Source organism: Lathyrus oleraceus, chromosome 7, assembly GCF_024323335.1.
Source record: "Lathyrus oleraceus cultivar Zhongwan6 chromosome 7, CAAS_Psat_ZW6_1.0, whole genome shotgun sequence".
In the NCBI taxonomy this organism is placed as follows: domain Eukaryota; kingdom Viridiplantae; phylum Streptophyta; class Magnoliopsida; order Fabales; family Fabaceae; genus Lathyrus; species Lathyrus oleraceus.
Genome location: NC_066585.1, coordinates 547273738 through 547299065, shown reverse-complemented (window position 1 = coordinate 547299065; position 25328 = coordinate 547273738). Strand labels below are relative to the sequence as shown.

Genomic DNA, 25328 nt, shown 5'->3' with positions numbered 1-25328 from the left:
AACGACAAAATCTAATGTTGGAAAGGAATAATGTTGTTGTAAATGATAAAGGTTGAAATTTGATTGTGACAAATGGGATGTTTACTTATACCAATTCAATTGATGTTGTGACAATACCTATGTCACTATGTGGTTATCACTTTAACAACTAATTTATATTATATCATAGTATATATTATCATGTTTAACAAAAGCACTAAAAATTGACACAAGCATAGTTTAGGTAGTTTAGGTTGATTCTCACTCAACAACTTTTATCATCAATTTAATTGTTGGATAATACATTTTTTGTTTTTTAATTTATTTATTATAAACCTATATTAAATTATAAGTAATTTTATAATACCAATAAATTATTAATATTATTTTTATTTTTATATCAATAAATATTTATTATTCTATCTTCATTCAATTTTTTAAATTTAACTTTTTCATATAATTAATAAAATATATTTTTGTAAATTCTATCCTAATATTTTTTTATACAACAATAATTATGTGAAAATGACAAAACTATTTATATTAAAAAATGGAGAGAATATCTTATTTGTTGTCAATATCTTAACAACAAAATCAAAAATCTTTATAATATAGCTAGTTAAATCCTTTCAATCACGTTAAAGTCGGAAAACAAATAAATAATAAAAATTATTAAAAAATAAAACAAGTTGAATCAATTGTAATGAAATATAACTCGAATCAAACAATCTTATTAATTGACAAAACTAAATTTATAAATTTTAATCGAGAAAATTATAATCAATCTGTCGGCCAATCACAAATGACCATTATAATTTTAAAATTATATAGAATTAAAATCAAATACTACTATTACTATTAGTAACTATCCAACCGTTATGATTTATTTACAATTCAAACAATCTTTAACTATACATATATATACCAATTAAATGAAAATAGTAAAGTAGGGAAAATAAAGAATAAAAACTTTAGTTAAGTCAATTCTAAAAAAAGGTTAGTTAGAAGAAAAAGCAAAAACGGGCCCGTTTGGTAGTTTTGAAATTCAAAACCTTGAGCCTATGGGCCCACTGGATTCATCAATTCAAAACCAGAAAAAGCCCATCAAAACCAAACACGTCGGTCGAAGCAACAACCAGCTCGGTGAAAAGAGAGAGAAAATAATAGAATGGCCGGTGGTGGTGGCGGTGGTGGTGGTGGTAGTTCATTGACAGGGTTGCAAGAACATGTCAAGTTAGCAAGAGACTACGCTCTTGAAGGTCTCTATGATACTTCTATCATCTTCTTCGATGGCGCTGTTGCACAAATCAACAGGTTACTACTCTTTTCTTTCTCTCTCTATTTTCCATTTTCATTCTAAAGTTCATCTTTTTATTACATTATTGTTAATGGGTTTCAATTGTTTTTTAATTTTGAGTATATACCCTTTATTTTATTTTTTGATGTTTTTTCATTTACTATGCCAAATTGACATTGTTAGATCAAAGAGGGAAAATGGTTCATCATTGGTGTTTTTTCATGATGAGATGTTGGAATTCTTTTTGTGTTGAATGGTGATGATAGTTGAGGTTTTAAGTGGATGGATCTTTGGCCATTTGGATTTGGTTATAGTCAGTATCATTTTCTTGATATGAAATTATGAACTAATTGGAGCTTTAAGTAGGATTGAATTTAGGTGCATTTTCTTAGGGGATTTTAGTACTTTACTTAACTTAAAATGCACTTGTTGTGGTTGTAACAAACTTTGAAAATGTTATAGATTTGAGTTTGAGGACATCATAGGTAGTTAAGTTAAGAACCATATGAAAAGTACTTAAGGAAATGCACTTAAGTTTAATCCTTTTTAAGTGTTGTGTTGTACTCGCTCTGGTCCTATTCGTAAGAAAAAGTTTGTTTTTTAGATACATTGAATAACCAATGTATCTGGAAAATATATAGATCAACTACATTGTCTATTTAATGAATCTAAAAAACAAACTATTTTTTATAAATAGGAATAGAGGGAGTAGTTGGTTTTGGTTAGTTGTAGACTAGCTTTGTGTTGTAGTTGATTTTAAGAAGTTTGAATCTTGTTGATTTCAGGCATCTAAACAGTGTTGACGACCCTTTGATTCGTGCAAAATGGATGAATGTTAAGAAAGCTCTCTCTGAGGAAACTGAAGTTGTAAAGCAACTTGATGCAGATAAAAGGGCGTTTAAAGATAATCCTATTGGAAGACGTCCTCCGTCACCTCCGATTTCTACTAAATCTTCGTTTGTTTTTCAGCCATTAGATGAGTATCCTACTTCATCGAATTCTTCCTTCGATGATCCTGATGTATGGAGACCACCTAGTAGGGATACTGGAAGTAGAAGACCTGGAAGGGGTGGTCAAGTGAGTAATCGGAAATCTCAACAAGATAGTAAATGGGCTCGAGGTGCTACAACAAAGCCAGGTACCACTGGCCGTGGTGGTGCAAAGGCTGGTGGTGCTACTAGCAAGGTTAACTCAGGGGCCAGGACATCAACTCCGGTAAAGAAAGGTGGTTCGTCGGGAAAGTCTAGCAAGACAGATGCAGTTGTAAGTTTCAATTTCTATGAAGCATTATGTTGGTATCCTTGCGCTTCTGACACACTGTGTAACATCATTGATTATAATTTCTAAGTTCATCCTTTGCTTATGGTATCCGTGACTACTATTTGGGTGGCTTGAATAACATTAAACTTATATATGTTGTTTTGTTCTCGGTAGAATGGTGATGCTGAAGAAGGGAAGTCAAATAAAGGACAATATGAAGGTCCTGACCCTGAATTGGCTGAAATGCTAGAAAGGGATGTGTTAGAAACCTCTCCTGGAGTGAGATGGGATGATGTTGCAGGTCTTACTGAAGCAAAAAGGCTTTTAGAAGAAGCTGTTGTGCTTCCCTTATGGATGCCTGAATATTTCCAGGTAAACTTGAACTATTCTCACTGAGTTTTCTAGGTCGGTTCTATTAAACGAGCGCTTACTATGGAAATGAATTTGTATCTTACTTACTGAAATGTCTATGAAAATATTAAGACTTCTTCCATTGAGTTCATTCTTTCTATTTTTCAGGGAATTAGGAGACCTTGGAAAGGTGTCCTTATGTTTGGTCCTCCGGGAACTGGAAAGACGCTTCTTGCTAAGGCCGTTGCTACTGAATGTGGGACCACTTTCTTTAATGTTTCTTCAGCTACTTTAGCTTCTAAATGGCGGGGAGAAAGTGAGCGAATGGTGCGGTGTTTGTTTGATCTTGCAAGAGCTTATGCACCAAGTACAATTTTCATAGATGAAATCGATTCTCTATGCAATGCTAGGGGGTATGTTGTTTATGCTCTTTTAAACGTTCATCACACATAATATAGTTTTTGAAACTTGTTTATACGGCTATTTATTCTGTTTCATCAGGGCTTCTGGAGAGCATGAATCGTCCCGAAGGGTGAAGTCTGAACTTCTAGTTCAGGTTGATGGTGTAAGCAACAGCGGTACAAATGAAGATGGTAGCAAGAAAATAGTAATGGTCTTGGCAGCTACTAACTTTCCATGGGACATTGATGAAGCACTAAGGTTTGTATTTGGTTTTCTGTATCCTTTTCTAAACTATTATATTGTAAGTGGATAAAAAATTGATAAGTTAATAGTGTTTACTAGTCTACACTTTCTAATCCAATTGCGTGTATAATGTAATGCAGGAGAAGGCTGGAAAAGAGAATATATATTCCTCTTCCAAATTTCGAGAGTCGTAAAGAGTTGATCCGGATAAATTTGAAAACCGTTGAGGCAAGTTGTGTTTTTTCATTACTGTCTTATTAGCTTATATAGGATTTTGAGCTTGACCCTTATATAGGATTCATCATGTACCAGGTGGCCCCGGATGTCAACATAGATGACGTGGCTCGTCGAACTGATGGCTATAGTGGAGATGATTTAACAAACGTATGTCGCGATGCTTCCTTAAATGGAATGAGACGGAAGATAGCAGGAAAGACACGCGATGAAATTAAGAGTATGTCTAAGGATGATATTTCAAAGGATCCTGTTGCCATGTGTGATTTTGAAGAAGCTTTGGCAAAGGTCCAACGAAGTGTTTCTCCGGCGGATATCGAACGCCATGAGAAGTGGTTTCACGAATTTGGATCAGCATAAAGACTCACCAATGGTAGTGTTTTTTTATACTACCACTTTGGTTCTCAATTGGGTTCTCAATTTGGTTCTCAATTGGGAATTTGAACAAACCACTATTGTTCCGTCATATGTTATTTAGTACAAAATATCGTGAAACAGAACAAAGTGTTATTTTCTGTGATATGCGCTTGACAATCCTAGTTGTCTGTATTGTTTGTTGATATTTTACTTGGTTTTCTCTTGAACAGGTTTCCCTGTTGTTTTATGGTGTTGGGAAATTTTCAGTTGTTAATTTGTATCCGTGACCATTGAATATTGATGTAATGCAACCTTATATTGATATTAAAGATGTTATTCTCTCTTTGTGCACAAACCTTGATATTTGAACTTCCAACTTAGTTATCTTTCTGGTTTGGCTAATGCTAGTTGTCTTATAATTGTGCATGAAGTTTCTGGTGGTGTTGTTTAAAATCAGTTTTAGGCAAATGATGCGTTGGAACAAGAAGGTCTAAGAGATTAGAAAAGTAGTTAAAGAGATCTTGGGAGAATCAAAAGCTTTTCGACATAGGAGTAAAGAGTTGTGATGGAACAAAAGTGTTTAAAGTAAAGTTAGAGTAAAACTCCAAAGGCGAAAGTGTAAAAATGCCAAAATTTGAAAATATTATAAGAAAATTTGCTTCCCTCACTGGCCACTCACCGCCGATGAGTGAAGCAAGAATCCTAGCATTTGACATCCAACTCTATTTTATGAAGGATATGATATCACATCGGATTCTAATAAATTTGACATTAGAGAAGAGGATTGAAATTATAATTATTAAAGTCAGATTTAAAAACAAGAAGTAAAAGAAACGTTGAAAATGATGAGCAACAAGAAGACGATTGAGTTAGACAACATATTTAATGAAGTGTAGAAAATTCTTGGAGATAAAAGTTTTGAGTGGCTCACTAAACTCTAAAGAAATTATGAGGTCAAAGTAAATGTCGGATGAATGGAGAAGAAATACTATAGTTGCAACTATAAGAATAACGTGGATATATAAATTGTGCAAATTGTAGGGGGATTAAAATTATGAATCATACCATGAAGATAGGGAAAATAGTGATTGAACGGAGATTAAGAAAAGAGACTTAAGTTACAGAGAATAATTTAGTTTTATGTTAAGGAGGTCAACCGTGAAAGCGATCTATCTACTACAATGTGTGATTGAACAATATTAGATGGACTAATAAGATTTGCATTTAATTTTCGTTGACTCAAGGAAGACGTGAGATAGAGTACCTAGAGAGATATTATGAAAAATCATAGAGAAGAAATGAGTTAGGACCGCCTATGTTCGAGTTATCCAAAATATGTATGAAGAGGTATCTATCGACTAGTGTGCGGATACATGGTGGAGAGACCGACTATTTCCTCATTATTATAGGATTGCACTAGCCCTTACATTTTTACTTTAATATTGGATGTACTTGCAAAATACATCCAAGAGCTAACACCAAGATGTTTTTTTTTGCGTATGATATAGTCCTACTTGGAGAGTCAAAGGATAATTTAAATGAGAGGTTGGTTACTTGAAGATGAACCTCTGAAACATGTGGCTTTCACCTAAGCAAAAGTAAGACACGAGTATATGAAATGTAAATTCAGCAAACGATTTTTAACTTAGAAGTAAAACTGGGATATCATAACATCCCACATGTCATTTGCTTAAATATTTTGGGTCTGTAATACAAAACGATGGAGAAAAAGAAGGTATGTAAATCATCAAATTCATGTTGGGTGACTTAAATAGAGGGGTGCCTCGGGGATTTAATGTTACACAAAAGTACCGCTTAAGTTGAAGGAGAAATTTTATTGACAACTGTAATACATGTGATGTTGTACATGACATGATGTTGGGTTGTTAAGAATCAACAAGAGAATGAAGTAAATATAGAAATAATGAGGATGTTGTGTTGAATATGTGATAAGATTAGATTAAAAATGACAATACTAGAGAAAGTGCTGAAGTAACACCTATAATAGAAAAGATTGTGGAAATAAGCTTAGGTGATTTAGGTATCTAGAGAAAAAAATATCTAGATTTTGTGATAAGAAGAGTAGTTCACATGGAGAGGAGTCAAGCAATCAAAGGTAAAGAAATACCTAAAAAAATTATAATGTGTTTGAATGAAGTAAATCAAAATTTTAAGAAACTTAGAATTTTAAACGATTCAATTGATATCCATTTGTTTTAAAGTTATCTTGTTTGGACATGTATTAAAATTACTCATTGTTAAATTTCCCGAGTAATTTTTATAAATTTTAAAAATTCTAGGTCAATTTTAAATATGTAAAATATGGGTCAATTTGCAATTTTTAAAATTAAAAGGACTAGTTTGCAAAATTTAAATATTATTGAGGACTATTTAGAAAAATTTCGAAAATTTTAGAGATTATTTTAGAAATTTTATAAAATATGAGGACCAACTTGCCAAGTTAAAAAGATTAATGATAACCCATTTGACATTCATAATGTTAAAGAATGGGAGAAATTCAAATTCCTTATTTTATACGTCGTTTGAAATTGTTTAATTTAATTTTGACAAATTAATTTATTTCTATCATTTTAACATTTATCTATAATTGCGGACTACAATGTAGTTTTTGGGCTAGTGAGCACAATGGCTCTTTCTCTCCTATTAAGCTCTTAATGAGAGAGTTCTAAAATTGGACTAATTAAAATGATATGTTCCTGTCAACTATGAGAGCTTTGGACGCCCTCATTATTTCCAATTTCCAATTACCATTAAGGCTTTCTGAATGACAGATGTATAAGGGACTGTATTGGCTTAACTTCTAAAGCCGTTAACTTACTTCACAAAAAATATCATGGTGGCAACATTGTAATGAAAGTAGACATCACAAAGGCCTTTGATTCTCTTCATTGGATGTTCTTGATACTTGTACTTAAGGCTTTTGGATCCAATGAAAAATTTGAAAATTGGATTAGGATTATTATTGAATCCTCCATGATTTCTATATCCTTTAATGGTAATATCAAATGTTTCTTTAAGTGTGAGAGAGGTGTTAAGAAGGGTGACTCTCTCTCACCTCTTATCTTTTGCATTGTTGAAGAAGTTCTTAGCAGAAGTATTTCTATTCTTGTTGATCAAGGGAAATTCAAGTATATTCCTGTCCCTAGGGGATTTGTGATACCTTCTCACCGCTTATATGTAAATGATGTTATGATTTTCTATAGAGGAAATAAGAGTTCCATCAAGCTCTATGAATGACTCTAGATTTTATCAAATATCTATGCTGCTTGGTTTCAAAATTGACACTTTTCTTTTCTCTTATATTTGAGTTCCAATCTTCAATGGTGTGCTTAAGGAAACCTACTTTATACCTTTGGTGGATAAAATCAAAGCTAAATTGGCCAATTGGAACTTTTTCTCTTCTTTCTTTTGCTGGTAGAGTTCAGCTAGTTAAATAAATAGTTCAACTTATACTGATACATAGTTTCATAATACACTCTTGGTCTGTTTCCTTGATTAAAGAGCTTGAGAAGTGATGTAGGAATTTTATCTAGTTGGGTAATATTGTGCGGAGAAAGTCGGTCATAGTTTCTTGGGGCAGGGTGTGTTGTCATTTACTTAGGGAGGCCTTGACATCAGATATGTCTTGGTTTTCAATGCTTCTTCTAACATGAAGCTCTGTTGGGATATTATCAACCCTAAGGAGTCTTGATCCCTGATCTTATGGGCTAGAATCATGAAGAAATAAAGGATTATATCTCACCACATCAGCTCTTCTATTTGGTGCAGTATCAAAAAGGATTTCAATGATTTGCTACAAGATTCCAAAGTCATCTTAGGGGACAGGCAGTCTACAAATTTCTGGTTGGATCCTTGGATTGGTGATCCTCTAATCAATTTAGTGCACCAGCCACATGATGTAAACACTAACTTGGTTATCTCTAACTTCATTAATCAAGGCACATGGCACTTTCTGTTGGAACAAGATTGTTCATATCCCTTGGGTTTTGATGATAACAAAGTACTTAAAGAACAATGGATATACTAACACATGTTCAAGTGTGTAGGATCACAAGTACAAAATTCGTTCTAAATTAATCCTATTGAAAGCATATGTGTTGAAGCAATATAATTGATTCTGATTGTTCAGAATCTGATAACTCTGAATGTGTTCATCATCCTCTGAAGGTTCAGACTTTGGTCATGTGTTCCAGCCTTTGGTGACTGCTCAGACTCTGAAGGTTTAAAGAGCCTCTGATCCGTACATTGTACCAAAGCAGACCAGTCTTGTCAAAACACCAAATGTATGGACAAAGTCAACTAGGGTTTCATTTTGAAAGACTCGAGGAATGGTGATATGACATCTTCAGTCTGTTCTACCTTTTGGTAGAAACATAGTACTTCAAAAGGTGATGTGAACAATTCCATTATTCAGTGGTAAATGCGTCTAACCAGATACATCCTCCAACGTCTCTCTTAGCATGCTTCTTCACTAAGTTTGCTCTTATGTTCAACCCTCAAACCACTTTTTCTTTACCTCTATAAAAGGAAGATGAGATTCCTTTGAATTAGTTTGAAAGCATGCATAAAGACAAACACTAAACATAATGTTAGGACGACTTACCGTCAGATAAAGTAAGGGACCAATCATACCTTGATATTTTGTGATATCAATAGGAACACTGAATTCGTCTTCATCTACATATGTTCTGGAACTCACTGGAGTAGCCACTTCTTTACAGTTGTCCATGTCGAACCTTTTCAAAAATTCTTTGCAATACTTGGATTGGTTGATAAAGATGTCATTCTTAATTGTTTAATTAGTATTCCAAGAAAGCAATTCATCTTACCTATCATGGACATCTCGAATTCTCCTTTTATCATCAATTAAAATTCTTCACAAATATCTTTTTTTGTTGATCCAAAAATTTGATGTCTTCAATGTAGACTTGAATCAATAAAGTATGACTTTTGATTTTCTTAATAAGCAAATTATTATCAACTTTATCTTTTTCAAATCCTCTTTCACATAGAAAGTTGATAATTCTATCATACCATGCTCTTGGTGCTTGCTTCAAGCCATAAAGAGACTTTCTCAACTTGTAGACATGTGAGTGATTCTTGAAGTCTTCAAAACCGGGAGGTTATTTGACATAGACTTCCTCATTGATGTATCTATTCCAGAAGGCACTCTTGAGATCCATTTGGAATAACTGAAAATTTAATGATCATGCATAAGCAAGTAATAAACAGATAACTTCTAACCATACAACTGGAGAAAATGTTTCTTCAAAGTCGATTCCTTCTTCTTTATTATAACCTTGAGCCACCAATATTGCTTTGTTTTGAACAATTATCTTTGAGATTTAGTCTTGTTGAAACTCCTTTACTTATGTCACTAATATCTTTGTAAATTGGGTGATCACGGTGGGTTCTCTATTCTTGACGAAAATCACTTTGATTTTGATCTTGTTGAATGGTTTCCTCTTTGTGTTCCAATTGATCAACTTTTTTCATCTTTGGCAGCATCTTCCATATGTACTTATAAAATATCACCATTATCATCATCATCGTCGTCGTCATCATCATCATCATCACAAACAACTATATCCTCCTTAGAGGGGTTAGATTCATTAAAATAAATATGCATTGATTCTTCAATAGTTAAATTTCTTTTATTATAAATTCTATAAGTCTTACTAAAGAGAGAGAGAGTAACCAAGAAAAATACTTTTATCAGATTTCTCATCAAACTTACTGAGATTGTCTTTTTCATTATTGAGGATAATCACTTACATCCAAAGATATGAAAGTGAGCCATGTTTGGCTTTCTTCCCTTGAAGAGTTCACATGGAGTCTTTTTCAAGACTGACCTAATGATAACCTGATTACTTACATAACATGTTGTGCTTACCGCGTCCACCCAAAAATACTTTGGTAGATTCGAGTCACTTAGCATGGTTATTGCAAGTTCAACTAGATATAGATTCTTTCTTTCAACTACTTCATTTTGTTGTGGAGTCCTTGGTGCTGAAAAGTTATGGAAGATGCCATGCTCTTCGCAAAACTCTTTGAATGATGCATTTTGGAACTCTCCATCATGGTCACTTTTAATTGATGCAATCATTAGTGATTTTTCATTTTTCACTTGCTTTGCATACTTCTTGAAATGTCTTGAAAGCGTCACTTTTCTGCACTAAAAAGAGTGTCCAAGAAAATCAGGAAAAAATATCAGCAATAACTAAGACATATACATTACCTTCAAAACTTCTTGTTCTTGATGGACTAAACAAGTCCATGTGCAACAATTAAAGTGGCCTTGTAGTTGATACCACATTATTTGGTTTGAAAGTTGATTTGGTTTACTTCCCCTTTTGACATGCATCACATAATTTATCTTTGACAAACTTCATCTTTGATAAACCAATGACAAGATCATGTTTGACTAGTTTGTTTAAATGTTCCATATGAATATAGGCTACTCTTTTATGCCAAAGCCATAAGCCGTTGTTGTTTACCATGAGACATTTTATTTTAAAAGATAAATAATCTAGAGGAATCATGAAAATATTATCAAATCTTTTACCTTTGAGTTTTACCTCATGAGTGACTTCATCTTCAATCAAGCATTCATCCTTGGTGAACTTGATTTTGAAGCCTTTGTCATAAAGTTGACTTATGCTAAGAAAATTATGCTTTAGTCCTTCAACATAAAGTACACCTTCATTGGTTGTGAAAGGTAGTGCTCCAACTTTGTCTATGCCAAGAATCTTTTCTTTGTTGTTGTCCCCATTTGACATATCCCTTGTCTTTTAGAACTAGAGATGAAAATTTGTTTATATCTTCTGTCATATGCTTAGAACAATCACTATCAAGATACCATAGATTTATAGTTGTCTTAAAGCAAACCTACAAAACAAATTAAGGTTTGTTAGGTACCCAATGTGTCTTGGGTCCTTCATAATTAGTTCCTTTCTTGACCCACACATAATGTCCACTAGCAACACTAAAGTTCCTTACATATAAAACATTAGGTGTGTGGCCAATTATACCAGAATATAAACATGTAGGAACACAATTACTTTTATATCTTGGAACATAAGTCCTTTATCGACCATTTCTATTCTTAGGATAATAATGAACATGTTGCACTTTGTTCACTTTCTCTTTTGTGGATAAGTCACTTGCCTTAACAAAGATAGTTTTGCTAGAACTTGGTTTGTCAAACTTTGAATAACCAAGACCACTTTTATCATTTGAACATCTTTGTTTACTAAGAATATCTTCCAATCTAATTTATCCTTTTTCATATCTTTCAATAAGTCTTTTTAAATGAACAACTTGAAAAGAAAGTGAATCACACTCTTTGCATGTAAAATTATATTTTTCTTTATCAAAATAATTATGTTTTTCAACTTCAAAATCTTTTTGCATAGTGTCAATCTTTTCTTTAAGAGATGAAATATGTTTCTTTTGTGTTGACACCGTTTTGTACATGATTTTACATTCATTGAATAATCCATTTTTTGATGCTCCAAGAAGCAACCAATGGTTGCTCTATCAACTTGTGAAGCAGAATACATAGTTGATGCGTTGTCAACATGTTAGGCTGTTTGGCTGATGAATTTGTTGCAGAAACTGAAGTTCAAGGTGATCAAACCAGACGCATTGATGATAGACAACAAATCAGCCATCAGTCTTGCCAAGAATTCAGTGCTACATAAAATAAGCAAGCACATTGATACTAAGTATGATATTCTGCATAATTTTGCTCAGAATAGAGTGTTTGAGGTTGTTTCCATAAGCACTCGTAAACAAATTACAAATGTGATGACAAAGACGATCAAAACTAAACACTTCATCAATTTGATGGATGTAATTGGTGTTGTTGATTTTTAAACTTGAATATGAATTAAGGGATGGTGTTGAAATGTAATTCAAATTCAAGTTGCATTTAAGTTTCAGTTTAATTTATGTTTGCATTTGCATTTAAATTTCAATTGGATTATTATATAAAATTCAAAATTACAAATTGTAACAAAATTTTAAATTTGAGTTTTGAGAAAGTTAATTACACAATTTTCTCTTTTTCTCTCTACAAACTCTTTTATATGCATCTTCTTCCTCTTGTGCAGTGAAAGTTCAATGTTAACATGATCAGGTTGAATTATTAAATTTGTTCGAAACTTCGATTCCAAAAAAAAAATGGATATGGATAAAGAGTTAGATTAATGTCTATGCAGTCTATGTAATCAAAGTAATTATTGGAATAAATTGAATTGTTTATGATTTGAATTATAAAATTTAATTTTAATAAAATTTAATTTTGATAAAATATTATTTTAAATTTAATTTATATAAAATAAAACTTTAATAAAATTTTATTTATTATAAATTTTAATTTTTTTGATATAAATAATAATTTTGATAAAATCTTACTCTATTAATATTATTTTATTATTATATTATTTATATTAAAATGGAGATTGACAATAATTTAACTATTTACTTTGTTATTATATTATTTGTTATTATATTATTTCAATCCCTACTTTATTATAAATAATATAATAATAAAATAAAACTAATAAAGAAAATTTTATTAAAATTTTATTTTATATCAAAATAAAAAATTATAATCTATTATAAAGTAAATTTTATTAAAAATTTATTTTATATCAAATTAAAATTAAAATTATATTTTATATTCACATTATAAACTGTTCAATTTTGTCTAATAATTACTTTGACAATATTCAACTATTTTATTATTGAAATGTTATTTTGATAAGAGATTAATTACTATGCACTATCAGTGTAAAAAGTTTTATACTATTAATTTATCACCATCACCCGTTTGCATTACTTTATAGAGTTTTAAAATAAAAGTCAAACTTGTTTTAATATCCAACATCTATCATTAACTGTCAGTGTATTTTAATTAAACTCTTTTAATAAATATAACTTTAACTTTAATTTGATATAAAATATAATTTTCATAAAATTTTACTTTATTATAAATTTTAATTGTATTTGATATAAAATATTATTTTTTTTTTATTATTATAATAAAGTGGGAATTGAAATTTCAACCCTAACAAAAAAAAAAAAAGATATGGATAAACGGTTAAATTGCAGTCAAAATACTTATTAGACAAAATTGAACCGTTTATATTTGGAATATGTGCTTTGATTACAATTTACTCATATTCAAATATTCAAATGTGAGTAATCTAGTTTTCATGAAAATTTCAAGTATAATAATTACAATACTTATATCTTTTTAACCTCTAAAATTTATTATAAATTTTATATTGTTTTACTATGTTAGTACTATTATTATTCACGCGTTTCTATAATTTCTATTGTCAATTTTCTACCATATCTGTGAAGATACTTTAGCATAACGATAATGAAAACATAGAAAAATATTCTTGTGTAGAGCCAAATTGTTTTGTTGTGATTTTGCATAATTAACTACGCACTATCTCATTTGAGTACAAAACTCTTTTTGTTATTACTATAGGACATTACATAGGACTTGTCATTTCTTATATACTATTTTAAAATTATAATAATTAAAAATAAAACCGAAACTGAATTGGTAAACTCAAAAGTCTCAAAGTAATATAGCCTATATATATGTTGATTATGAGCTTATGATTATTTCATCATTTTAAGCAATTATTCATAGTTACAATGGGAATGTTGAAATGGAGAAGTTTCACACTTGCATCCTTTTTTTATCTCTTCACTTCCTCAGCTACTTCCACACAAATAGTATCCAACACAAAGCTAGGTATTAAATAGTATCCAACACAATCATATGAAGAAAAAATATTAAATTGTTAATTAAATATATAATTTTTTTGTAACTACTATATAAGTATTGATGGTGGTGTGTATTGATTTGTGTAGATGGATTTGATGATCTTCTTGACATATGCAAAATAGTATATTGTGGAAAAGGAACATGTCATCAAAGTCTGTTTCCAAATTTTTCATGTGATTGTGACCCTGGTTGGAAGAAATTCAAACTTGGTTCCTTTGAATTCCCCACTTGTGTTCTTCCTAATTGTAAGTCTTTTTTATTTTTCACAATGTTTTTTGTTTTTTTCACCATGATTTAAAATAAGTGATTTTTAGATAATCTGTAATGCAGGTACTATTGATTTCCAGTGTGGTAATGGAAAACTGCCAATTCCGCCGCCTCAACTTCCAGATACAACCGACCGTAAGCGTATCACTGTCATAATTTTTTTTATCTGTAGAAGAAGTGGTTATAACGACTAGAAACTCTGGCGTTTGACGTCAAGTACTTAATCTAATTTTTACTGTTTTATGCTACACAGCTTGTTTGATAAATTTGTGTGGAGATGGAACATGTGTAAGAGATGGCACAGATTTTAAGTGTCAATGCAATGAAGGTTCAGCTAATGTTCTTAACAATCCTAAGATGATTTGCTTGAAAAAATGTAAGCAGAAGCGGCTTATTCTTAATTACCTGCGACGTGTGTGTGAGTGTTGTAAACTCAGAATACCGAATTTGATTCCTAATGACGAGTTTTCGAGTAGGTGGCATAGGAGGAAATTGTGATGGTCTAGATCTCGGATTCAACTCGCCGGAAAAAGCTGAATCACCACCTGCAACTCCGGATTCTGGAAGTAGCTCCTCAGGAACTGGTAAGTGTTTTGAATCTATTAATTTAGATGATGCAAATGTAACTTAATCTATGTGCTTATTATTTAATCAGATAAGTTTTGTATATGACAGGTTCAGGTGAAATGCTGAATTGCACCAAGAAACTTTATATGCTGAGTATAATGCTATTAGCAATAACATTTCAAAACTGGATTTGAAACTATTACAGTTTATTAATATCAGAGCTGAAATATTATTGCAGTTTGTTTCGATAATACAGTAATTCTGACATGTGACTATTAAATAATTTGTATTCTTTTTCACTCATGAAACTTGATCCATTAAACTATTCTGAAGTCACAAGCTTCTTCAGCTCCTTTTTATTTACCTGAAATTTTAATCAGAAGAATTAACTTTAACTTTGCTTGCTAAAGAATTTTTTGCGATGAAAAGAAAAAAGAATGACGTTTGATTAGGATGGCAAAGAAGCGAAAGTAATTTACCTTCCCCATTGCATTGCGAGGGAGTGACTCCCACACGATAAGTCGAGTTGGTATCTAAAGATATAAACGAATTATCAGAAGAAATTTACTTTTGAAAGAGTGTAAGATTTTATATTGACCGCGTAATCTTCTTGACACATACAAAAATGGTCATGCAACAATACCTTGTAAGGTGCGAGTTTAGTTTTGGCCCAAGTGGATAACTCTGCTAGGCTTAGAGCAGGCTTTGACTCTTCTTCGCTCTTTGCGTCCGGCACGATAATTGCACAAACAATTTCTCCGTAGACTTTGTCCGGTATTCCCAAAACACAACATTCTGAGACATTTGGATGCTGCAAAAAGGTTTTGGTTGTGAATATCGTATCATAAATGTACGGTGTTGTTAACAGCTAACAACCATAGGATGAGAAAATGATAGCCACTTGCCTCTACTATCACTGATTCAATTTCTAATGCAGAGAGCTTATAGCCACCGTTCATGATTATATCCGCGTTCTTACCTGATAAAAAGTATAGAATGTACACAATATGTTTTACTTGCATCACAAGCTAACTTCTACTACTCTGATGATAAGATCACAATAGGAAAAATGGAAAGATTGAGTTCAACAATATCGTCAGAGGAACTCAAATTTTGTAACATGATTATGCATGAGAAATATAAATTTTCCGTACGTCCTAAAATGATGAAATATCCATCTTTATCTTTAGTGACAACATCTCCGGTCTTAAAGAATCCATCATCAGTAAACGATTCCTTCATTACCTACATGGAAAAAATACAAAATTTCTTAGAGGGGGATATTACATTTCTTTTACTATTTTCTATAATTGGAACCTTGGACTTTCTGGAAGTGATGATTTCAGAATCAATAAATGCAAGAAATTAACATCCTGAAAGTACCTCAGGACGTTTATAATATTCTTTAAACAATGAAGGGCTTTTAACGCAAAGCTCGCCAACCTCAGATTCACCACTCTCTTGCTCCTCATCTGCAAGAATCTTGACCTGCCATTCACGCAGAGAGCCAAGATATCATCTTTCATATTGAACATCAACAACATTCGAATCAATTCCGGCCTCTTGGTTAGAAGTATTTTTCAAGGTTCAGTCATATATGGCTAGCTCAACTAACCTGCACACCAGGTAATGGTTTGCCAACGGTGCCTGCTTTACGCTCACCTTTCAAAGGATTCGACAGTGCAATGATAAACTAGAAACATCAATACAATAATATAAGTAACGTTCGTCTAAAAAAATCATTGCAAAATTAATGAAAAATGTGCATGATTCTCGACGAGTAAAAAAAAACTTAAGCTAAAATGATTTGTTAAAAAGTTTACTTACTTCAGTCATGCCATAGCGCTCCAATAAGCGATGTCCAGTGATGGATTCCCATTCTTGCATAACAGGTTGAGGAAGTGCAGAGGACCCGCTCATCTAAGTAACAGAATGATAACATATCAGATTTTTTAGATTGAGAATGGTAAATCACCATACCACTAAGGCCTTGTTTGGAAAAACAATTTGATTAAACGCTTATAGCATACGCTCCTATCATATAAGTGATTATGTATAAATCATTGCTATGACAAAACATAAAATATAGTCAAAATATTTTCATACAAGTTTTATGCATGTAACAGTTATTTACCATTAGACGCAAGTTCCTTGCACCAGATGCAGAAGCTGCTTGCAGCTCTGGATCCATGGCATGATAACCTTGTATTAATCGAGTGTACATAGTTGGAACCTTCATTTAGAAAATATATAAATCAAAATGCTGTCTTTGTATGGTTACATACCAAGGTTTGTGAGAATGAACCATATCATAGATTTGCTCAATGTTGATAATAATCATACTTACTCCGGTGAATATAGTTATAGCATCGTCAGCTCCGTATCCTTCCGTTGGATATGACTCACGCCATCTCTTCCAAATTCCACTGACACTAAATTTCGGAAGAAACTCAACCTTCAACAAGATAGTTACATTCTTAGCGACAAAAAAAATTATATAATCAGAATAGATGCTAACTGTATTTGCTTTATAAGACGTGAGAAAAGTAAATTACCGTGGAACCGACGTAGAGAGGGGCTAGTACACCCTTGATAAGCCCATGGACATGTACTTCATATATGTTAAGGATTGACATCACAAACATTTCAAGATCACATTTTCAACAAATATTGAACAACACATTAAAAAAAAAGGTTTCATGGATATGATGTAGTGGTAAACAATGCAAAAACCGATCAGCCGATGTAAACTCCCATGCTTTTGTCAAGGCTTGGACCTAAAATCAAGACAAATTATAAACAAAAATGAATGAAAAAGAGTAACAGTTATTAATGTGCATTATGATTAAAATAAAATTACAAACAGAAAACTGTATGATTTGAAAAAGCATCAAATGTAGATATAAATCATAAAGCATACCTGAGCAAGGATGCTTCTGTGTGTATGAACAACTCCCTTAGGCTTACCTGTTGTGCCGCTCGTGTACAAAATCAATGACGGATCTTCAACTAAGTCAAAGGATATGAAAAACAAATGATGAGAAAGAATTTTCAGAAAATTACTACCAAGATAATCTACTTTATCATTTTTTTAAAAACCGAAAATGTGATACTCTTACTTGATCTTACGATATTTTCCAGGAAAATTCTGTCTATATCATTTTTTCCATTTCGTGAATGTCCATTGTCGCTTTTCTCTGAGGACTTATTAGGAACGGGCGGAATATGAAAAAACCGAGAAGATGTTTTGTTGGCAATGCTTTGCATTAACTCACTATGATCTTCAGTACTCAGTATTGCAGACACATCCTATAATAAAATTTCTTTTAAGATTCAATCCAAAATTAAAGCTTAAAAGTAATGCAGCATATATAAATAGTTCAACTCATTTCTTGTCATTCTCTAATAACCAATTTTGTATTCCTTAGGTATATAAATGTCTCATGTAAGAAAAAGTGAGAGTCTCGAAAGCATACCGAATTATTCAACACATACAGGAGCTCAACTTCTGGAAAGCTGAGTGCAAGTGGAACAGCAACACCTCCGCTAAACCAAATTGCAAGTATTCCGGCAACAAATTCTGCAGATGGTTTGGCTACGATTCCTATTCGAGCTCCTCCAAGATTTCCCTAGAAAATAACATAACTGTTTTTAGCACAAGCGCTTATGTATAAGTATAAGTTCTTTTTAAAACAAAAGATTAAAAATAAACTGTTTTCATGTAAGCTAGCATGAAGAGTTTAAGGAAATAAGCTGAAAACAAGTTATGAGCATGTCATAACTTGTTTCCATAAGGTTTCTCAAACAATACCATAAGTACTGAACCTATAGGAACTTCCATCTATCATTCACAGGTACCTCTCACAAAGATAATAGTAAATAAAATCCAAGGTATAGCTCACTACCTTCACATCATTTTCACACAAGAGATTAGATAACTTTCGTGCCGATGAGATGAGCTGATTGTAACTATAACTCTTCTGATCAGCTCTGATAGCAACACTACTATGAGCTGCAACTTCTTCTTTAGCAATTGCTTTGAAGATGTCCATAAATGTAGTAGAGTGAGACGCGATATAAAAGGAAGAAACAATCAAATAACCATACATGTGAAATTATTAGATACAAAGCAATGTCTACAACTCAATAAACTGAAAACTGCTCAAAATCAAGATGACCCTTCTAGAAAGAAATCTGTGCAGATATTCAAAGATGCTCACTATCCTTTGTGTTTTCTCATTTATACGCACACTCTAACAACCTCAACCAACTGACGAAACAAACTTCTATATCAACTTTTAACTACTCTAACCTATATTATTTTATATCCTAACAGTTGCATGCACAAATAATAGTTCCAAACAATTCAGATTTGCATGTGTTGGGAATTGAAGTGAGTTTGGAACCCCACAACTGTTAAGGATAAGCTAGATAAACATAAAAATGAGAATTCTTAATCAACCTTCCCAATTCAGATCCTGAAATTGCATGACATTGTTAAGCTAGTCCCAAAAATAAGAGAAATTCCAAAAACTGCAAACTGTCTGTCATCTTAATCCTTAAGAATTTGCCAGGTTTTTGTCACTTGATTTGTAATTAATATTTCATATTTATAGTATTTACCTTTTGCATGCTTGTGTTTTTGATGGACATGTTCGATCTAATTTTTAAAACACTGATTGTAATAACATTTAGACGATTGACATGCTTTTATAAGTTATTTTTAAGTTCTAATTTGGTCTTTTAATAAAAATCTTTTTAATCATTTTGATATTTCATAAAAATACAATTTAATAAGGATTTAAAAATTAATAATGCTATAGAGATGAAAAATGTAGTTAAGTCATAATATTATATAGAAATTAAAAGTAGATTAAATTAAAATATCATATTAAAAGAGTATCATTTCCTTTCTAAAATGAAGAGAAGTTAATTTTTAAGCTACACAAATTTAAATGGTCGGACACCGGTGTTTATTTGATGGATTTAATTGATATACACTAACAGTGGAAAAGGATTTTATACCGTCAGTTAATCATATCCATTGAATATTTAAATAAGTTTGATTTTTATTTTAAAAATCTATAAAATAATACAAACGGATGATGGTGATGAATCGACAGTGTAAATTATTTTATAATAACAGTGCATAGTAATTAATTCCTTAATTGATATATCAAATTATTTGTTGAATTGAAATTAATTTGACTCGTATTCTCTCCGGTCTTATTATAAAGAAAAAAAAAATTGTCTTAAATATAAAGTCAACAAATCTAGTTATATTTAATATTTTTATTTTAAAAGTATCTATGTATTAATTACTTAATATTACTAATAGAAGATAATTTAATTAAAAATATACTAATAATTTTGTTATTTATCACATAAAATAAAATAAAAAATATATATTAAATTCATATATTTTTTTCATAAATCAGTTCAGAATAGTACACCTTATTTTATTTATTAAAATGATGTTTTTTTGGGTTTTATGGATAACTAGTTATGGAAGATTGAAATGTTTTTTTTAATGACAAAATGGATCTGGATCCGTTTCCATCCCTCACAAATTGAATTTTCAAAAATGATAAATTGGATTTTTCAAAGTGGATTTTGTAATCAGTTTTTTTAACATCCATATAAACTATTCTTATACCATCATCCAATAGAATTATAATGTTTTGTCATGTCATATCGGTATTTTAAAGTTAAACGTATATATTCTTTTTTCTCTAATTCTAATTCTTAACTGACTAACATTAAATCCGATACAATACAACATCTATCAGACAAACACACCTTAATAATAACTTGAAAAAATAACAAATTAAATGTAATTATTTGTGTCAAGGAGGTAGTGTCGGTGTGATCATCAGAGACCTTCATCAGATGCGTCGGTGTCGGATTCGGAATATGTGACCGTGCATAATTGAGATACCCCAACACCATATCAAATCAAACTCAACAACAAGATTCACAAATTCAAAATCCCAATAATCAGTTAAATAAAAAAAATCAAATAGGCATTATGAGGAAGAAATGAGAGAGAGAAATAACTCACAGGAGGAGTGTGATGAAGAACGAGATTGAGAGCAAGAGATGGTTGTGTAAGAGAAATTAACAGAGGAAGGTGACAATAATGGATAAGAAAAGTGATGATGATGATGATGATGATGATGATGATGATGATGAAATGGAAGAAGCGGAAAGTGTTTGTTGAAAGTCTGAAATGAGTAGCTCATTTTTGTTACGTTGGTTGGTTTTCTTAATTCGTGTTATCGGTGCAGAGTTCGTTAGATGTTTCAATTGCATTCATCGACTGTGCTTTTATGTCCACGTTTTTCTGTTTTTTGAAGCTAGTGTCTGGTTTTGCATGAAATTCATTTTGAAATTTACAATAATTGATTCTGTGAATAGTAGTAATTTCGTACAAGTTAATGATTTTTGAGACAAAGTGCTTAATTGACCCTACTAATCAATCAAACAGGACAACATGATTAAAAAATGCTGCAAAACGAAAAGACAAGGGTACGGATTTATCAACTTGGATGGGATGAATATTACACCTTTAAAATTGAAAAATGTTAAAATTTATTATCTTTTATAATATATTATGGTTTTGCATTAAAAAAATAAATACAATTTTAAAATTAAAAACGCAAATTTATAGGTTTAAGTTAAAATCAACTCTACTCGAAATAAATCAAATATGTTTAAATTAATTTTATATAAATAATAAATAATTTTTTTTTGCAAGCTAATAATGTTTTTGTTACTTTTTATTTAACTATTTATTTTTTCTTATAACACATATTTATTATATCATTTAATTTTTTTATTTTTTGATAATTAAGGATTGTTTATTTTAGCTTATTAAAAAAGAATTTTGTTTAAAGAAGTTATAATTTCTTTAAAAAATCTTTAAAAAAAAATTAGTTTAAATATTTTTTAATTATTTTTAAAATATTTTATTCTTATATTATTACTTTTTTTTATAAAAAATTTGTAAAAAAAAATAATTAAACTTGAAGCTATTTTATATAAGCAAATGAAAATATTATTACAAAATATAAAGAAATTGGGGTGACAAAAACCTGACTCAACAACTTTATATAAGTCCTTGATGAGAAATAACAAAGTAAATTAAAAAAAAAAAATTGGTAAAGAGCACAATGCAAAGCAGATATATACACACGGAAGCACAATCTAACAAATCGAATGTTGAATTAAAAACTAAATTGCAAAAGACGATGAGTAAAAGAAACAAGTAATTTAAACTGAACAAAGACAAACTTGAGGAATCAAACTCATCTTTTAAATAATGGTGAATGTAATGACTATCAACATGAATTATAGACATATCAATAATCAGTGTAAGTTAAGTATCATCGAAACTTAATAGTCAAGTCTAACGAATTCAGACCGCAATGTACTGACCATCAACATGAATTATAGACATATCAATAGCCTTCCGTATGGAATATTTCTTATATATTGAATTGTAAATAAGCAAATTATTTCTTTTTGTCATTACACCAGCCCAATAAATCTTTCTTCCCGCCCACCACGCACATGCTCCCTTTGACCTCTTGAGTTAATTCTACTTTCATCGCCCTTGTGGTTTGGTCCTCCCTTTCCCACTATTTGAGCAAAAGTTTTGGTGTTTGAGTTTCTACGATTGAATCCATTTGAATCCCTCGTGATCTTATCATACCCTAGTTCCCTCACCCTCCCATCCACTTGATTAACTGGAGCCACGCACAGACCACCCCGTTGGTGGTTCTCCTTCTGATTTGGGATAGTTCTTCCACGTTGAAATTTTGGTATATTGGCAAAAATATTTTTGAAATTTATGAATATGTTGTCCAGTTTTGTTGCAAGCAAATATTCACCCTCCACCTTTTTGAATCTAACGAAACCGTATCTCTTCCCCCTTATGTTTTTCTTTGGAGGAACACAATCTCATCTATAAATCCATACTATTTGAACACCTCAAAATTTTCCTTAGCACCACTAGTTTCAGAAAATTCCGTGAAAAAGTAATTTGTTACACATTCATCCCTCCCTACACCTTGACCTTCTTAGAATCCCACACACCAGCCTTCTTTGCCTCGCGTTTCCTCCCCACAGTTGAATTTTTTGCCAACCATCGAATGTCTCACATTCTCTCTCATTAGTCGTTCTTGATTCCACTTCTTATTAGTGATGTTAACTCTAATACAAATATTGCAACGAGGATCTCCATTTTGAACAATATCATATTTCACTCTTCTTAAAGTTTTATGTTTAAATGTTGTTAGATATTATCAATTTTTTTATTGGATCAATTTATACATCTCTCACTAGTAAACAATGTAATTGATCTTTTCAAAATTAGTCCATCTCAAAATCGAAACGTGGAAAATTTTTCTAAAAGAAGATATAGGTCCTTTACCTCATCCTGGGGTATAAATTTCTGTACAAAGAAGATATCATCTTATCTTTCTTTCTCTTCAATCCATATCTGTGTGGCTAAACAATCGAAGAGGACAAATTGTGTTTCCCATTCTTCTCTCCAACCACACTAGCTGTATAGCACTTTCAACAGACTAAATTTGCTTCTTTTATTTTTCTTTATACTATCAAGTACTAATCAACAGCTACAATAATCAAAATATTGTTCAAAAGTTATTCCCATTGCACATTTTATTTTATTTCAAAATAAGGTTTAATAATAACAAATTCTAATATTTAAGTATCAAGGTATTTTAGCTCTCATTGTTATTTTATTTGTGTTTGCGAGTGATTACATGTACCATCATAATAATAGTTAAGATTCATCCTAATCTATTAAAGCATGAACCAAGAACTTCAACAAGATTGTAAACTTATTGATTCAATTTTCTCTTGAAGAATAAATATAGCGTTTAATGTTTTAAAGTGTCTCAAAAACATGACAGCTCATAATAGTACACTGACAACGACGTATGTCTTAAGAATGTTTCCATATAATTTGATTAAGCCAAAAATTCTCAAAGACTTGCAAGCTTATTTAAAAAAAAATCATTATGTCGATTGCACTTAGTTGTCTTAAAATTATTGGATAACAATTATTCCATTCATGTTTAGGACATTTTAGGTTAATTAAGAAATATAATCATTCTTGTATGCGAAATAGAAATTATTCATAATTTTACAATAAATTTAAAGGATTGGAAGAAGAAATAGTAATAAATAATATAGGATATATCGGGAAAAATGTCATTAATATTGCATTGAAATTGTAAAATAACTTATAATTTTGGACAATTTTTTTGAACAAAGTGACTTATAATTTGGGAGAGAAGGAGTACCTTATGATCACCGTATTGAAGAAATGTAATTCAAATAGTTACAAAATTTGTTAGATTAGTTACAAAGTTTGTGAGATTAGCTATAAAGCTTACAAAGTTTGTAAAATTAATTACAAAAATTTTAAAGGTAGTTACAAAGTTTGTGAGATTAATTACAAACTTTGTAAATAAAAATGTTTCTCTCTCATTATCAAAAATTAACAACCATTTTTCACCTTCAATAATCACTATCTCTAATTCTCTCACTCTTGCCATTATTCTCTTGTTCATCTTTCACTTGTGATTGGGATTTTGACTCAACATTTGGCATCAAGAGTCTGATCCTTTGATCGAACACTTAGTGTGCGAAAATGCTTCCCCTTTTCAATGAATGTATTCCCACAAATCTCTTAATTCTCTATGCAAAGAATTATGATAAGTGGTGCAAACAGATGAAGATGGTGTTTGGTTATCAATATGTTCTTGAAGTGATCAAGAATGATGTTAATCCACTTGTAAAAGGTGCAACAGTTGCACAAAATACTACCCACAATGAAGAGAAGACAAAAGATTTTAAAGTTCGGTGTCATTCATCAATGTGTTAATGCTGATAATTTTGAAAATGTTGGTGGCTGCACATCCTCAAAGGAAGCTTGAGAAATCTTTGAAAAAGTTATGCAGAAGATGATAAGGCAAAGATGTAACACCATAATTCCCCAACGCATAATTATAATTAAATCAGAGATTTTTCACAATATTTTCACATATGATGTTACACCTCTCAAAACACATACGCACACACACAACGCACACACACACACACACATTTGTTGATCATGTAACACTTAATTTAAATAAACATGCAACACAATATTTTAATGCACACAATTACACTTATGATGTTTACATGACATCAATTCATCTTATATGTACTTTAGAGGTTTACACAACATCCAACTCATATGATATCATGGCAGCGGAATCATAAATAACACACACACACCAATTTAGACCCCATAATAAAACTTCATATTAAAATTAAAAGCATCAACTCATAAGTCTTATCCAAATGTTCATCACACCAAAACATAAACATACGAGAGCATACATTGTCTCTCATAAAATCTCAATATAAAACAAAGAAATCGCTCCCCGGTGTTACATATCAGAGCATAACCAAAAATAAAACGACGAAACTAAAGGAAATAACTCTAGGCAGGGACGAAGC

The 25328-nt window shown here is 31.2% G+C and overlaps 3 protein-coding genes across 3 annotated transcripts; 2 read left to right on the top strand and 1 right to left on the bottom strand.

Moving 5' to 3' along the window:
- Nucleotides 1-1053: 1053 nt before the first annotated feature.
- On the top strand, nt 1054-4478 carry LOC127107649 (katanin p60 ATPase-containing subunit A1). Its single transcript, XM_051044951.1, has 7 exons — nt 1054-1293; nt 2062-2539; nt 2711-2908; nt 3056-3300; nt 3389-3547; nt 3673-3760; nt 3845-4478. The coding sequence occupies exons 1-7, from the start codon at nt 1148-1150 to the stop codon at nt 4124-4126; spliced, it is 1596 nt and encodes a 531-aa protein (XP_050900908.1). The 5' UTR covers nt 1054-1147; the 3' UTR covers nt 4127-4478.
- Nucleotides 4479-13725: 9247 nt separating this feature from the next.
- Nucleotides 13726-15032, top strand: LOC127107647 (uncharacterized). Its single transcript, XM_051044950.1, has 6 exons — nt 13726-13922; nt 14042-14200; nt 14286-14357; nt 14476-14598; nt 14699-14806; nt 14898-15032. Exons 1-6 carry the CDS (start codon nt 13823-13825, stop codon nt 14981-14983), a joined length of 648 nt encoding a protein of 215 aa, XP_050900907.1. The 5' UTR covers nt 13726-13822; the 3' UTR covers nt 14984-15032.
- Nucleotides 14975-21205, bottom strand: LOC127107645 (probable CoA ligase CCL8). Its single transcript, XM_051044947.1, has 17 exons — nt 20851-21205; nt 18695-18825; nt 18266-18418; nt 17909-18098; nt 17710-17798; nt 17498-17566; nt 17345-17398; nt 17137-17244; nt 16924-17022; nt 16617-16709; nt 16405-16482; nt 16173-16277; nt 15944-16034; nt 15695-15768; nt 15433-15600; nt 15269-15322; nt 14975-15153 (listed from the first exon to the last, which is right to left on the bottom strand). The coding sequence occupies exons 1-17, from the start codon at nt 21029-21031 to the stop codon at nt 15112-15114; spliced, it is 1779 nt and encodes a 592-aa protein (XP_050900904.1). The 5' UTR covers nt 21032-21205; the 3' UTR covers nt 14975-15111.
- Nucleotides 21206-25328: the final 4123 nt, after the last annotated feature.

Coding starts and splice junctions, on each gene's coding strand:
- LOC127107649 (XM_051044951.1), top strand. CDS start 1,148: ATGGCCGGTGGTGGTGGCGGTGGTGGTGGTGGTAGTTCATTGACAGGG. Junction 2,909..3,055: donor GGATGCCTGAATATTTCCAG/GTAAACTTGAAC, acceptor TCTATTTTTCAG/GGAATTAGGAGACCTTGGAA. Junction 3,301..3,388: donor TCTCTATGCAATGCTAGGGG/GTATGTTGTTTA, acceptor CTGTTTCATCAG/GGCTTCTGGAGAGCATGAAT.
- LOC127107645 (XM_051044947.1), bottom strand. CDS start 21,031: ATGAGCTACTCATTTCAGACTTTCAACAAACACTTTCCGCTTCTTCCA. Junction 17,245..17,344: donor CTCTCTACGTCGGTTCCACG/GTAATTTACTTT, acceptor ATCTTGTTGAAG/GTTGAGTTTCTTCCGAAATT. Junction 16,483..16,616: donor AGCGCTATGGCATGACTGAA/GTAAGTAAACTT, acceptor TGATGTTTCTAG/TTTATCATTGCACTGTCGAA.
- LOC127107647 (XM_051044950.1), top strand. CDS start 13,823: ATGGGAATGTTGAAATGGAGAAGTTTCACACTTGCATCCTTTTTTTAT. Junction 14,201..14,285: donor CACTTGTGTTCTTCCTAATT/GTAAGTCTTTTT, acceptor TCTGTAATGCAG/GTACTATTGATTTCCAGTGT. Junction 14,599..14,698: donor GATGATTTGCTTGAAAAAAT/GTAAGCAGAAGC, acceptor GTTTTCGAGTAG/GTGGCATAGGAGGAAATTGT.